Below are 15,162 nucleotides of genomic sequence, written 5' to 3'. Positions count from 1 at the left end.
GCGAACCACTGAAATGCGACCCCTGACCACTGACAGTTTGCAAAAGCAAGTTAGCGTGATGAGCATGAATCTGTCAGCGAAACTCGATGAGCTGCAGCGGGGAGATCGACACCTGGAGACGACGGTCGCCCTGTGCGAAATCCGCACCCAGCTCCAGGAGCTGACCAAGTCCGTGGAGAGCTGCCAGAGCGAAGTGTCCGAGGTGAGTGTGGAGTAGGGGATCCGGAAAATATATGATTGGATACGGGAATTCCTAGCAACATATGTCCGGACTGTTAATCAACAGCTTAAAATAGGTTTAGGTGTGATATGATTTCATTCCTCTCAAAAATCTGCCTACAAGTATGCTTTAATTCGTTGGAAGCTCGAAAGTCCTAGCTGTAAATGCCTTATATTTTATAGCATACTTTTGGACACCTTTTTAAGAGATTGAAGTAGAAAAGTATAACTCATCATCAATTTTCTATACACAATAATCAATTTAAAATAATAAATGCAATTGTTTTCAATACACATTAAACATGAATGCGTAGCCAACTCAATTATTGGTTAAATGGCAAATACCATACAAAGCTTCTTTACATTGTAAATTATTTGAAAATGGAGAGCGTTAATTAAGGAAACATTTTGTAATTAAAAAAGCCAAATTTGCATGGAAAATATTTTAAATAGGCTTGGTCAAAAGGAAAATTATAGAAGTGTAATTTGCATATTAAGCATTTAAATGACATTTATGAAGTATTAATGTTGCTATGTTCTGCGTTAGAATTGGTATACAGCAACAAATTAATAAAAACACCATTAAAGACAATTTTAAGTGTAGAAGTCAAAGTTTTCCCATAAATATTGCTGAGAATTGTCTATAGTATCCGACGCCCCTGTGATTTATTATCTAAGGAGTATAACTTGAAGAGTAAAATTAAAACATGCTATTAAAATCAGGTGAAGCGCGATATGGTGGCCATCAAGCACGAATTGGACACCGTGCAGCAGGTGAAGGAGGAGATCGAGGAGCTGCGCGAATACGTCGATCGACTGGAGGAGCACACGCACAGACGGAAGCTAAGACTTTTAGAACAAGTTTGTAGCTTAAATTATTTGCCATGTTGTGTAATTAAATACTTGAATTTCATTTCTCTATTCATGTACAAACCGAAACACCAAGAACCAACTACCAACAACCCAGAGCCAGACAACCACACGACCAAAAACCACCCAAAACCACCCGAACATCCATCCACCCAGCCACACTCAACCACTGACAGCAAAAACTGCCACCATGATGGACAGATGCAAATGCTCGTCGAATTGGTTTCAGTTTTTGTCCACACTCGAACAAATTTTTGATTGAGATAAGAGTTAAACTTTATTATATATAACTACCAATTGAAAAGTGTCTTTATATCGTAAATTTAAAAGAGCTTAAAGTTCAATATTTAAAATAAGAAATTCGTTAAAAGTATATCATAGCTTAACAAAGATTTGTTTGAGAGTACTGCACACGTACAGACGGCTTCTTCATCAACGTATTTTAAAGAATCTTGCGATTGTTTATTTTTTAAGTTCTGTAGCAAAAATCAATTAAATATATACGAAAAGTATTAATGAAAAACATTTATTATTTTGTTTGATTTCTTTGATTTTAAGTATCGTTTTCAACATCCAAACACTCTCATCCATCTGACTTTATCTTATGGTTTCTTTATCCCTGAGTTTCGATTAGAAAATTGGGCTTATCCAAAGAGAAAGCTTTGGTTTCCTTGCCGCACACTCGTTTGCAAAGCGTTTGATGGACCCGCCCGCACAGCCCCCACCGAATCCCCACCGTCCCGGCCCCCACCCCGATCCCCCACAGAGTTGTTCCCCACTAATGGTATTACCCATCGAAACTTCCAGGGTCTCACCTTCTTCCTCACCTACTCGATCTTCTCGGCGGTGCTGGGCATGCTGCAGTTCGGTTACAACACCGGCGTCATCAATGCACCCGAGAAGAACATCGAGAACTTCATGAAGGACGTCTACAAGGACCGCTACGGCGAGGACATCAGCGAGGAGTTCATCCAGCAGCTCTACTCGGTAGCAGTCTCCATTTTCGCCATCGGCGGTATGCTGGGCGGTTTCAGCGGCGGCTGGATGGCCAACCGCTTTGGCAGGTTAGTAAAATAATCTGCCTAAGCTTTCTAAAAGCTATCTATATAAAGAACTCTTCGTCAAATTTTAAGAATCTACGCAGAACCCAATAAAGAATAGCTAAGATATCCGCATTAAGATATTATTACTGTAGTGTAGGTTTGTTCCAAGAAATAGTTTTGATATGGGAGAGAAAGCATAAATGGTTAACTCCACTGTAATGGTTTTTACCCCTACATGTTTTATTTTTTCCAAAACACATGAAATATTTGGTATATACTTCTAAAATATAATTTTACCATTTACCAACGAACAAAAGAGATTGAATATAGGAAAATAAATCCAGCAAATATATAATATAATTTTTAGTATACTCTATGATAATCTTTTTAAAGTCACATTGGAACCTTTGAATATTTATAGTATTTATAACATATACATATTTGTTTTTATAATTACGGATAAATTTTGAAATGACAATGGGATATTTTTTGAATATCAATATTTTGTAACTAAGCTTCATTATCCGCCTGGCAAATAAAGAACTGTTCGAGCTCTGCGTTATTGGTGTACATCATGCCACTTCGCAAATAAACGTGGCGGAAGTGGTGAGGAGGGGTGTCTTCGATTTGTAAAAACTGCGCCTTTTTGCCAGATGCCACAGATAGGTACTCATTATATTTGTCCACATCAGTGAGGCCCAGCCAGTAGGGATTGTACTTGTGTTTGAGTTTCAGTTTAATGGCGTCAAACTCCTCTTGATTTTTAAAGGCGGCTAGATAGCCACCCATCCGTTGACAGGACTTCTTTGCATTATACCAATTTAGCTTAAAAGTGTTCTCGATGTAAAAGTATCTCGCACCGATTTTCTCGAACCTCGGAGGAATTTTCTTCGCCTCTTCCGTTGTCTTGCCTGCATTTAGGGTTTCCTGGATTGCAGCCAGTTGGTTCTCCATCCTCTCCAGCTTTCCTAGAGTTTCTTTTTGCATTTTATCCAAAATATCCTGCGTGTTCATCTGTTTTGTATCCGAATTTTCCTGGTTTTCAGTTTGTATTTTATCCAAAATCGCCTGAGTTTTTATTTCTATTTTATCCAGCTTCTCTTGGTTAGCAGTCCACAATTGCCGAAAATTTATGTTGTGATTCCGTGATTCCTGTGATTCTTGCAGGAAAAATAGAATAATTAATCCTAACAAAAACATTTTAGCTGACTTTAGCATTTTAAGTTTGAGCAACTGCAATGGGTGAGAATTTATTTTGAACTGAAGCATAACGAACATGGGTAGGGCTTTAATCATGGTATTCAGGAAATGTTTCCGCTAAGTATATGTATTTCGCGATCTTGACTACTGCCGAGTCGTTTCGTTTTGGACATTTGTTGGGAATATTATGATACGAATAGAAAGTTTATAATTATTCTTATCGCAAGCGTGCTATTTTTGTTTCTTTGCTTTATATATTTTCTTCAGAATTAGTTCTAGATAAAATGGAAATAAATTCGCTTTAATTCGTACACTTAAAATAAATAATATTTATCTCTAATTGGTATGGTATCCTATATCTTTAAAATTGCAGAAAAGGCGGCCTACTGTTAAACAATGTGCTCGGAATTGCCGGCGCCTGTTTGATGGGATTCACCAAAGTTAGTCATTCCTATGAAATGTTATTCCTTGGCCGATTTATAATTGGTGTAAATTGCGGTGAGTAAACCTGGTGTACCATCAATCTTATATTATTTTTAATGGATGCATGGATACTTTGTAGGCCTCAACACGTCGCTGGTGCCCATGTACATCTCGGAGATAGCGCCACTGAATCTGCGCGGTGGCTTAGGTACTGTTAATCAATTGGCTGTGACTGTAGGTTTACTATTATCCCAAGTGCTGGGCATCGAGCAGATCCTGGGCACCAACGATGGATGGCCAATCCTGCTGGGCCTGGCCATCTGCCCGGCGATCCTGCAACTCATCCTGCTGCCCGTCTGCCCGGAATCGCCCAGATATCTGCTCATCACCAAGCAGTGGGAGGAGGAGGCGCGCAAAGGTGGGCTATGTTTAATTTGATATTTCAATTAGTTCTGTTAAGCTACATATATTCTCAATTTAATTTAACTTGATATTAGTGACAGTTACTCATGAAACATATACCTTTTAGCCCTGCGACGACTGCGAGCCTCCGGTTCCGTGGAGGAGGACATCGAGGAGATGCGGGCCGAGGAGCGGGCCCAGCAGTCCGAGAGCCACATATCGACCATGGAGCTCATTTGCTCGCCCACCCTGCGTCCGCCCCTGATCATCGGCATCGTGATGCAGCTGAGCCAGCAGTTCAGCGGCATCAACGCCGTCTTCTACTACTCCACGTCGCTCTTCATGAGCTCGGGATTGACTGAGGAGAGCGCCAAGTTCGCCACGATAGGCATCGGCGCCATAATGGTAGGTGGTCCCCTCCGACTTTAAAACACCCAGGAAACCTATCTAGTGCCCGGTTCCAAAATCAGAATATTAATACATTACTTTCCCACAGGTTGTAATGACCCTCGTCTCCATTCCGCTGATGGATCGCACGGGTCGCCGGACCCTGCACCTTTATGGCCTGGGCGGAATGTTCATATTCTCCATCTTCATCACCATCTCGTTCCTGATCAAGGCAAGTATAGGGGTCTCCAGGGTAATCGAGTACTGCTCTGGCTCCTGTAAAGTAGCAATGCCTGCGAATGTGTATGCTAAAGTGCCTGCCAGTTTGGGTTTGCATTTGTTAATCCCCCGTCCATTTAGTGATTTGCATTTGACTCTGAACTTCTAGAGAAGCTAAAACTAATCCCATATATCCCATTTGCTCCCAAGCGAGTGCGTGTGTTTATAAATATTTGAATATTGATATAAATATTTTATGCATGAAGTTGTGTTTAACCCCGTCGAGCCCTCAAAACAAGAAAAAAACAGAAACAAAACAACACAAAACAAAACAAACACTCAACCAAACACACAGATACAGAGCATGACAGTTGTCCCGCGCGTATTTCTATAAATTATTGATGTGAGATATATTTGAATTTATAACAAGTTGGATTTATGACTCTCCCTCAGCCATTAAATGTAGCTTTTTTTGAGTTTTTTCCCTATTTGCGTTGATGTATTGCATTTAAGTCATAGACGTATGTGTGTTTAATTTATAGGCCAACACTTGGTCGCTTTAGTTATTAATTATGTCCTCTATCTGCGATTTGAAAATATGCTACGCGGATTGTGGCTCGTGCATGATTAGCTTTGGAATGTTTTGGTATAGTTGAGTTTTTATACATTTGAATTTATTACGATCGCATATTTTGTACACACTTTTTGCACGTGGCTTGCCCTTAGATATATTTCATTTTTATTTGCCTAGTCTAAGTTGTTGCAACTGAAAGCTGACTTAACAGTTTATTTAAATCATAAGCTAGCCTTTAATAATAAAAGGCAAGTTCCTGACTTAGAATTTCCAGGCCAGCTCCCAAGTGCAACTGTCCCGCCCCTCAATTTAGAGCTATTCTCGACTTGGCAGGCTTTCGCCCCACAAAACACTCACTCGAAATCGGTTGACGAATTCCTTCTGTTTATGATTTATACGCTTTGTTTTTCGCTAGAAGCAATCCACACAGTTTCAAAGGCAAGCAAAAGTTTCGAAAAACCAAAATCCAACACACATTCTGCAAAACTCTGCAAAGTTTTCCGGGCACCAGTTCCACCAGCTCCCCAAAAATGGAGGAAAAATAGAGCAGAGCACCGCGCTGAACTCGCTTTTAGAGGTGTCGCCACCTCTCACACACGAAGCCCCACACAGAAACCCACATTCAATGTGACCTCAAGCCTTGATTTCTTTTTTATTTGGTAATTGTGTAAGATATAGCTAACTTTACGTACAACTAAGCATTCCTAAGCATTCTCAGACCCCGAAAAAGACTCGAGCAGCAGTTCAGAGGTCAACTCTTTGAGAACCAAGAAAACGAGAGGCCAGCCAACTCCAATTCTAACTTACTACTTTCCATACTCAATAACCAACTCATGCATAAAAGAGACCAGGTTTATCAGGGGAGGGGGTTGTATCCAATATTTATTCGTATTATTTCGGAGACAGTTCGTTAAACGCGAGTAGAGGATGAGAAAAAGCCTACATCGAGAATGCGAGTACTATGCATTTTGTATAGGAGTTTTTTGGTTATGTGCAGGAAATGATCGACTGGATGTCCTACCTCTCGGTGGTGGCCACCCTCGGCTTCGTCGTCTTCTTCGCGGTGGGACCCGGATCGATTCCCTGGATGATCACCGCCGAGCTCTTCTCCCAGGGACCCCGGCCCAGTGCCATGGCTATCGCGGTGCTGGTCAACTGGATGGCCAACTTTGTGGTCGGCATCGGATTCCCCAGCATGAAGGTAAGTGGAATGAGATACTTTTTAATTTAAATCAATAATAAACCAATTAAAAAGCAGAAAAGTTGTTCAGGTGTCTAAAAGTATGCAACAATGTATATCAAGTATAACTTTTTATATTTCACTGCTTACTTTTAGGCACGTTTAAAAATATTTATTAGCTCCGTTAAAAAAAAAAGAAGGAGGATTTGAGTTAAATGAAAATGATCGAAAGAATTTGATATTTAATAGACACCTCTTAAAGTAATAATTTTGTCTAAGTCCTGGCATTTATAAACTTCCTCTCTGCCAGACTGCCCTGGAGAACTACACGTTCTTGCCGTTCAGCGTGTTCCTGGCCATCTTCTGGATATTCACCTACAAGAAGGTGCCCGAGACGAAGAACAAGACCTTCGAGGAGATCCTGGCCCTCTTCCGGCACAACAACGGCAGGTATGTGTCCTTGCATTCGCCCATTCCCCAGCTCAAATTCTGCACACAAATCATGGCAATATGTCGAATAGTTCTTCAGCCCATAACTAGTACTCGAGATTCCGCAACCAACACAAGAAACGTGAACCACAAACTAGAAAAAACAGATACCGAGTCTTTGTACCCTCGATTACCATTACTTGGAAGTTTATTATGCGGTTAGCATAGCCAGACTGATCCAGTGAACCGAACTCCATCGTTCGGTTCAGGGGTCAGAAGTTTTGATTTGTTTTCCTTTTGAAATTTGGTTTCTCTTCTGTTCTGTAATGCACCATAAGTTCGAAATTAACCCTCTGACTTGAACTACGTTCCATGTATGCCCCAAGGACCTTTCGAGATAGTAGACTGTACGGGTAAGTTGCATGAAGCCACCGAATCGATCGATCTCGACTCTTAAACTCCGTATCTAAATGCCCCACAATCAAAAATCAAAAAACAAATATCAACTATCCGATCCGATGCGTTTCGCGCTTCAAACTTTCACCTTTAAAACGTAGCTCGTATTGCTGTACTTTATTTAGCCACTTTATGTACAATTTTTAACCGACAACCAAAAAATCAAACCGAAAGTTAACCGAATCAAAAATTGAAATTGTGAATTCCTGCGCTAAAAAGTTTCTATGAATTTTTCGGCATGTTTGCTTAACTTTGCCTGTACTTTGTTACAACTCGTTACTTTGTTACTACAACTACAATCTATAAACAACTGGCTGCAGTAAAAGCAAACTAAATAAGACTCATACTAGCCAACTATATAAATACCCAATATTTAATATCAATTTTAATACTCTACTCTCCAACTCTCTCTATGCATAGCTATACCGTTACCTATACTTACTACTATGATTAAGAGTCGCATCTCATCTGTTTTCTGCCCCCTATATCACGTCATCTGAAGTATCAGAATCGCTATCATTGCGCCCCGTTCCCCTCATCGATCATTAACGAAATAAATTGGTTAGTTTAAAGTGGTCCACCCATCATGAAAACCCATATAAGCCCCACTCACACAGCCACACAGACACGCACACACTGATTTTGTTGACCGATCTTTCGACCATATAGCGAGGATAATGCCAACGAAAATAGTGTCAACACCGCGGACTTCGAGTTGTCGCAGGGCGAAGTCGAGGGCAAAGGTTCCGCATCCGCGCATCCGAAGGCACAGTGAAGCCCCGCTAAGGCAGCTCCATCGTCCCAGAACCAGTGTGACCAATCCAAATCTATGTAATTTATAAATATCAACTACCACCTCCACTCATAGCAATTCCTGGAAGATCCGACGTGGGCGCCATATCCCAATTTAGAACTAGTGCTAGTTTAAATCAATTTAATTTCACGTTACATGTTTGTTTACAAATAAATGTTACTTTATTACCATTTTCAGTTGACTTTGTTTTTATGATTATGATTTTTAAGCCGCGCCTAATAACTTCCAAGCAGCCTTTATAATACACAAGCTACAGAACCTCCAGCGAGAACCTTTTTTCGGTGAATCTCTTGACTCCAAACCAAACAGCCAGAACCCCGAAAACAGAAACTCTCGAAATTGCTCTCATTAGTTGCAAAGAAATTAAATTTACCAAATACGTTTACACTTAAAACATAATCGTAGAGTGTGCGAATTTCAGGAGTATGCTAAACTGCACAAATAGCTTGGAGCCACAAAGTATGAATTCTGGCATCGAGCATGCCGCCTTGATGGTATCTGAGGAGAAGACCCAACATGACTCACGTAAGAATCCAAAACACGCCAAAGTGCCACCTAGAACACCCGATTCCCTATCCCTCTCCGATTCCAACTCCGATTCCGAGTTCTAATCCTTCACATCCTGCCCATCCTCGAGAAACCACACCTTGATTGCGTTTCAGTTTCACATTCACTTCCAGTTTCCATTTGAGTTTTTAATTTCCACGTTATTTGTTGTGCAAATTGCTCGAACCACACACCGAATATTTGCATATCCATATACACAGGTGGTGAGATAAACACACAAGTTAGCAAATGTCCTTTAGGTAAACACGAAAGAACCCTAATTTTGAATATACTTGTTGACTGTTTAAACTCCGCAAAGCCACATAATCAAACAAAATGTATCTATGCAAATTGCCTTTCAAACAACACTTGTTTAACATTCGACGTGTTGCATAATTAATTTTTTGTTTGGCACAACCAATGAGTTGTTGGGGATAAAAAAAATCTTGGGTGAAACAAATTTACACAAATATAAATAAACTAAAGCCATCCCACAGAAGTTTGTAGTATACCTTTTAAAATTGTATAGCATACTTTTTTTTCAATCACACCTATACACCTTAACGAGCAATTAGTCACACGTTTTATTTATATTACAAAAGAAATAAAGCATTTTCCCGATCCATTGAAAGTCCCTTACTAACCTCCATCATCTCCACTCATTAATATAAATGTGTGTGTATCTATAAATTTCCAACTGTTATCGTTTGCCTAGTATTTCTGAAGTATCATTTGGAATGCCTCTTGTCCTAGTTACCTAGCTGCTTGTTATTGTAGAAATTCGATCTGTACTGTTCTCTTCTAATCTGTAACCAAAAACCGATGCGTGCTCGCGTCTGTCTGAATAAATTAACTATCTTGCATTGTTTATTTCCATTCGGATTTATGAATTGTGTTTTTTTGGATCAAACAATTTTAAACATTGGAAAACTATCAATCAATCGATCAAAAATCAACCATCAACTGGACCTCTAACACACAACCGACACTCAACTATTGTATGTAACCAACTCGACAACAACAAACAACCAATATTGGCGACTATCTGATCTTGCATGAATGTTGAAAAACGAAATCGAAAATGAAAATGAAAAATCGAGAAATCCCCTTTGCCGTACTCTGTAATAATCAAGTGTTTGGTACGACCTCGTTTTCCCTGACGGTTGAAGGCATGGGTCCCTATCCGCTGAGCGATAGCACCAATCTCCTGGGTCCCGGATCGAGCAACTACGGTCCGGGCGGAGTCCTCGGCTCCGGTTCAGGATCCGGAACGGGTGGTCAGTGCTACACGAACTATGGCACCAACCTGCAAACGCCGCAGGCGGCGAGAAAGTGCCACTACGACGAGGTCGACGACTACAGCTTCCGCCGGCACTCGGCGCACGGAAGGATGTCATGTAGGTTGACCCAGCAGCACCGCTAGCTAGTAAGCCACCACCAGCTAGTCAGCTAGTCAGCTAGTCAGCCACTGAGCCACCAAGCAGCCCACTGAACCACTGAACCACTCTGCCAATCACGAAAAGCATTTACATGAAAATGCCCGAAAACCAAATGCACCCCAGTCAAAACTCTATGCAATCCATGTACTATATTCAACTAGGCTAAGGCTCAAGCTGGCGCTAAACGAACCACCGACTGTTCGGATCTGATGAACCTAGCTTATATTGTTTTCCTTTCGTTCCTTTATAGTACGCAAGTGAAGGGAATCTACTGATCTTGGGACCAACTATCAAAAAGAATCTAAAAGAAGCGAACCCATTGGCTAAGTAAAGAAAAGTCGCACCACTCTCTGAGTTTCAACACCAGACACCCAAACACACCCAAATCACCCACTCGCTCAAAGATCAGAAAAAAAGTGCCAATAATGCGACTAAGAATAAAAACATAGGAGTAAAACATAAACACAAATTAAACTCAAATCATTCAAACCTTGTGAAACATTATAAGTCATCTGTATTATTTAAAAGCCAGCCAATTAAACCACAATCATTCATTTTCATGCTTTCTATTTTTAAATTAGCTTATAAAAAACTAATTGGCCATAATACAATTAGAGACAGCTGCGGTAAAAGTTTAAGTTTTAATTGAACCACAATCATTCCATTTTCATGCTTTGAAAAAATAGAAGAACTATTTTCTAATTTTAAATTAGCCTAAAATAATTAATTGGCAGTAATTTAATAAAAGAACTGCGGTGTAAATTCTTAGTTATGATACATGTCGCGCGAACAGGGTTTTAAAATAGTTTTAAGGCTATTATTGCTACCGCAGCTGTCTGGCCAAAAAAACGGGCTTAATGAAAATCATTTGAGTAAATTAATAAATCAATCAATCAGACCATCAATCAAGCAGCCCTTTCGACTCCATCAACGCCCTGTGAAAGTAATGTTTTGTTGGTTTTATGGACTGCGCATGATGTGTTTGCAAGCGATTGCAAGCGTTTTTATCGCCTATCCCCCCAATTGCATGCGTATTATTGGCATGGACTTTTTGCATGCACTGTTTTTAATTAGCAGCAGTAGTGAATGAATCGCAGCTAAAAACGCCCGATACTGAAAAAAACGCCCGACAATAAATTAAATACTAACGAAGATGCAGACGAGAAACCAACCATTTGGCACGCCATATTAATTGCTTTTTTCGTACTCCCGACCTTCGACTTTTTTTTTGGTTTCCCCGCAATGCCACACCCTTTCGCCTTGGGCAGCTGCATCCGAGCGATTTTTAGAAGGCGGCCGAAGTACACACCAGGGCCGGAGCGCTGCCTCTGCGCCCCATCACCCTCGTCAGCCTCCACCTGTCTGCCCGAGCAGCGGGCCTTGACTGAGGAGCGCCTCGCCTCCTGACTCTGCCAGTGCTCGATCCACGAGTCGCGCTGAGGAGGTGCCCCCCCAGCAGCAGCAGCAGCAGGTGCACCACCATCAGCAGCAGGTGCACCACCAGCAGCAACCATCCCGCTATGCCACACACGAATACGTACACTGTAGCTATGAGAAGGAAGTCGTATGTGACCAGGCCAATCCCTCGTCAATGCACCAGCCCCAGCCCCAGACACCGCAACCACAGTCGTCGCAACAGCAGGTAGCACCACCAGTACATCCACCGCCATTGCACCACTGCCAGCAGCAACAGCCACAGCAACAGCAGCAACGCAAGCACAGCCACAGTCCGCACCACAGTCGCCACACCTCGCCGCACTCGCACCACCATCACTCGCACCACTCGAGTCGCCACAGCCGCAGGAGTCGCCGCCAGGGCAGCGGAAGTCTGCCAGGAGCTCATCAGGCTGGCTCCTCCGGCCACACCGGCTCGGTGGTGCGTCCCTCGATCTGCACCAGTCGTCGCCATCGCTCCGTCACCGATATACCCACGTCGAACGTGTGCCACGATCCCGCCTGCTCGGATCGGGAGGTGCAGGAGATCCTCGTGAGACGCACCTGCTGCAACACCACCAACACCAACAGCTCCTCGCGCACCGAACTGGCCCAGTGCTTCGCCGAAGAGCTCTACGGCTCATCCAGGAGGCCAAGTAGTTGCTGCACCAGCTCCGACTACTGCTACCAGACGGACTCCACCAGTCTCTACGGCTCGCGGTCTTCGCTGAGTCGGAATAACTCGATCAAGTCCGCCTCGGTTCTGGTGCGCAAGCACCACAGGAGTCAGAGGAGTCTGTTGCCAGAACATCGCCATCCCAGCTACACGTCTATATCCCTGAGGGGCCTGAATGCCAGTCGGCCCAACAGTCAGCTGGGCTCCCTGACATCCATTTTCGATCGAGCCAAGAACATGGCGCCCGAGCAGGGATCCACCCTGGAGCGTCAGAGTTCAAAGGGCGCCCTGGGCAGCAGCGAGCTGCCGGAGTACGCTTGTTCGCCATCGCCCATCCGCTGGAGTTTCCTGGCCGATGGCAGGTCTCCCTCGGAGATGGAGGGAGCTGTGGGTGGAGTCGGTGGTGGTGGTGAGAGGGACAGCGAGGAGGACAAACTGGATGCCTGGCAGGTGCCCGAACCGGAACCGGAGAAGAAGCCCTGCCGGAAGATCACCAGTAGCACCTCCGTCTATGATGAGGGTCCCAGCACCTCGGCGGCGGCGGCCCGGAAGCGGCGAGGCAGCAAGGGAAGTCGCGGCAGCAAGGGCAGCTCCAGCAGCTATCACTGCGAGTTCGAGGAGGAGGCCACCACCACGGTGATGTTCCACCAGGATGCCGGCGAGGCGTACAACAACTGCTGCAGCAACAACTACAACTACATACAGTGCAACAGCTACTTGGACCAGGATCTGCAGATCACCAGCGAGGACATCCATCAGTATCTCTCCAAGGGCGATGCCACGGCCAATGATATCCTGAACAACTCGAAGAACTATCCCTTTCAGCCCTCGAACGCCTTGGAGTTCCAGTACAAGAACAACTTCCAGCAGGGCCAGAACGCGAATCCGAATAACAATAATACCAACACCACGAACACAGCCTCCAGCGATGCGGCCGAGTGTTTCCAGAGCTATAACAGAGCCAGTTCGAAGGAGACCAATCTAAATCAGAGCTCCACCGAACAGCTCTCGCCCACGAACATCAACTTGTCGACGAGCTCGAACAACATCAACATAGTGTTCAGCAGCAGTCTGGAGAGGAATGCCAACGAGGTGAAGTTCATCAACAACAGAGGTGGAGGTGGAGGTGGTGCAGGTGGCTCGGAGGTGCAGAGCTGCGAGGTGGGTCACCATGCCGGCTACCTGCCCTACACCTATCCCAGCTACGATTACACGAACATGTCGGGGAACTCGCACTTTGAGAAGCCCATTGGGATTGACGAGTTGCCCAAGGAGTTTGCCGGCCTGGAGGGTGCTCCCTCCACCACCAGTGAGCACTCCTCGTCCCTGCCATCGCCGCAGCCACTGACGCACCACCAGCAGTTGCACCACTTCGAGTCCTTCGACGCCGCCTCCGAGCACAATCTGCTGGCTGCCCAATCCCATTCCCCGGGCTCACCGGGCGGCTCCGTGAATCCCGCCGGGGATGACTTTGTCCAGATGCATCACTACCATCACGCCAACTCACCGCACTCACAATCGCACCACAGCCACGCCCACACCCACGCCCACCATGCGCACCACCACCTGCTCAACCACCACCCCGCCGCCGCTTATGACCTTGCCGACGAGCAGTTCCGGTTGGGCTCGGCCTTGAAGCGAGTGCGCAAGCGAGCACGCAAGTACACCGACTTCCTGCGCAAAAAGTGAGTGCCACGGACTCACTGCATCCTCCCGTAGATTCACCCTACTTTGGCCGCAAATATCTGGTGGTCTCGAAGCGACGATCGCAGAGCCTGGACGAAGACTAATCATCACGTTCGTGTGGCGACTGGACAAGCAATTACTGAAGAATTCGCGGTGCTGGACAGCCGATCGAGAACCATACTTACATTTACTTACAATTTTTACACTGCCAAAAAATTAAGAGAATTAAAGTTAATTTTGTGCTAAGCTCTGTTTAAGGCGAGGATCAGAAGAAAGTACACACTTGCACTATGGGAAGGGTGGGTTTTGAGGGTTAGAAAATGAGAACAGAGGAGATTCTAAAAAGGTTCTTTGAAAATGATATGAGATTTCAAGGAACTGTTTTACAGAACTTGTCAAGTCATCACTTAGCACCCCCAGAAAAACACCCTCCTCAATGCACAAGTCACACACACGAATCACATCAGCTGCAAACACAAGAGGAAGACGAACAACGACTATTTTAAATAAAAGAAAAGAATTACTTAAGCTAACAGTGCGTATACATAATAAATACAAGCGATAGGTGAGCGGAGAGAGCATTTGTATATTCAACTTACACATTAAGCGAAGGTTTTGAATTTGCATATTTAAATGGACTAAACACTAAACCGAAATACATAGTTAAGAGCCAAGGCAAATGGAAATAATAATGCACACACCTACTCAAGCCTAGAAGATAGACAACCAATCTAACATACCAGTTAAAGCTAGCTATAAGGATGCTAAAAAGGATCGGAGGGATCGGAGGGATCGCACGGAGGCGGTCGGAGCAGCGCCACAAGATTTAGAGTTTCAGCAACCGCAACTGCAAACGCAACTGCAACTAAGTAATAATATTAACCATTAATTAACGAACAACAAACAGCAAGGCGACAGAAACAACAACAGCAACTGTAGTTTGGCACACTAAGGGCAACAAGTTTAATGTTTAAATATTAGAGAAAAAGAAGAGTTAAGATTACACAGCAAAGTGAGAGTTTTGTTAGCATTTATTTGATATGCGCATTTTTTCAGGGACTGCTTGCGATTTTTGTAATAAAGCAATAAGCCGTTTTGCTCAAGGATTGAACACGTTTCCGTTTTTATCCAATGAAAGCCCCACAATCGTTTCGATTTCCCCCGC

General features: G+C 43.7%; 1 protein-coding gene across 1 annotated transcript in view; it reads left to right on the top strand.

Annotated features, from left to right (window-relative positions):
• Positions 1-14,170, top strand: part of LOC119555410 (glucose transporter type 1) — an 83,274-nt gene extending 69,104 nt beyond the window's left edge. The window contains 11 exon segments of the mRNA XM_037866768.1: positions 37-202; positions 943-1,080; positions 1,897-2,153; positions 3,706-3,830; positions 3,895-4,173; positions 4,285-4,562; positions 4,654-4,776; positions 6,335-6,538; positions 6,828-6,967; positions 8,638-8,741; positions 11,470-14,170. Coding sequence (XP_037722696.1) covers positions 37-202; positions 943-1,080; positions 1,897-2,153; positions 3,706-3,830; positions 3,895-4,173; positions 4,285-4,562; positions 4,654-4,776; positions 6,335-6,538; positions 6,828-6,967; positions 8,638-8,741; positions 11,470-14,000 — 4,345 coding nt within the window. The 3' untranslated portion in view covers positions 14,001-14,170.
• The last annotated feature ends 992 nt before the right edge of the window (positions 14,171-15,162 follow it).

The sequence above is a fragment of the Drosophila subpulchrella genome, chromosome 3L (genome assembly GCF_014743375.2).
Source record: "Drosophila subpulchrella strain 33 F10 #4 breed RU33 chromosome 3L, RU_Dsub_v1.1 Primary Assembly, whole genome shotgun sequence".
Lineage (NCBI taxonomy): Eukaryota > Metazoa > Arthropoda > Insecta > Diptera > Drosophilidae > Drosophila > Drosophila subpulchrella.
This window is presented reverse-complemented; position numbering and strand designations above follow the sequence as displayed.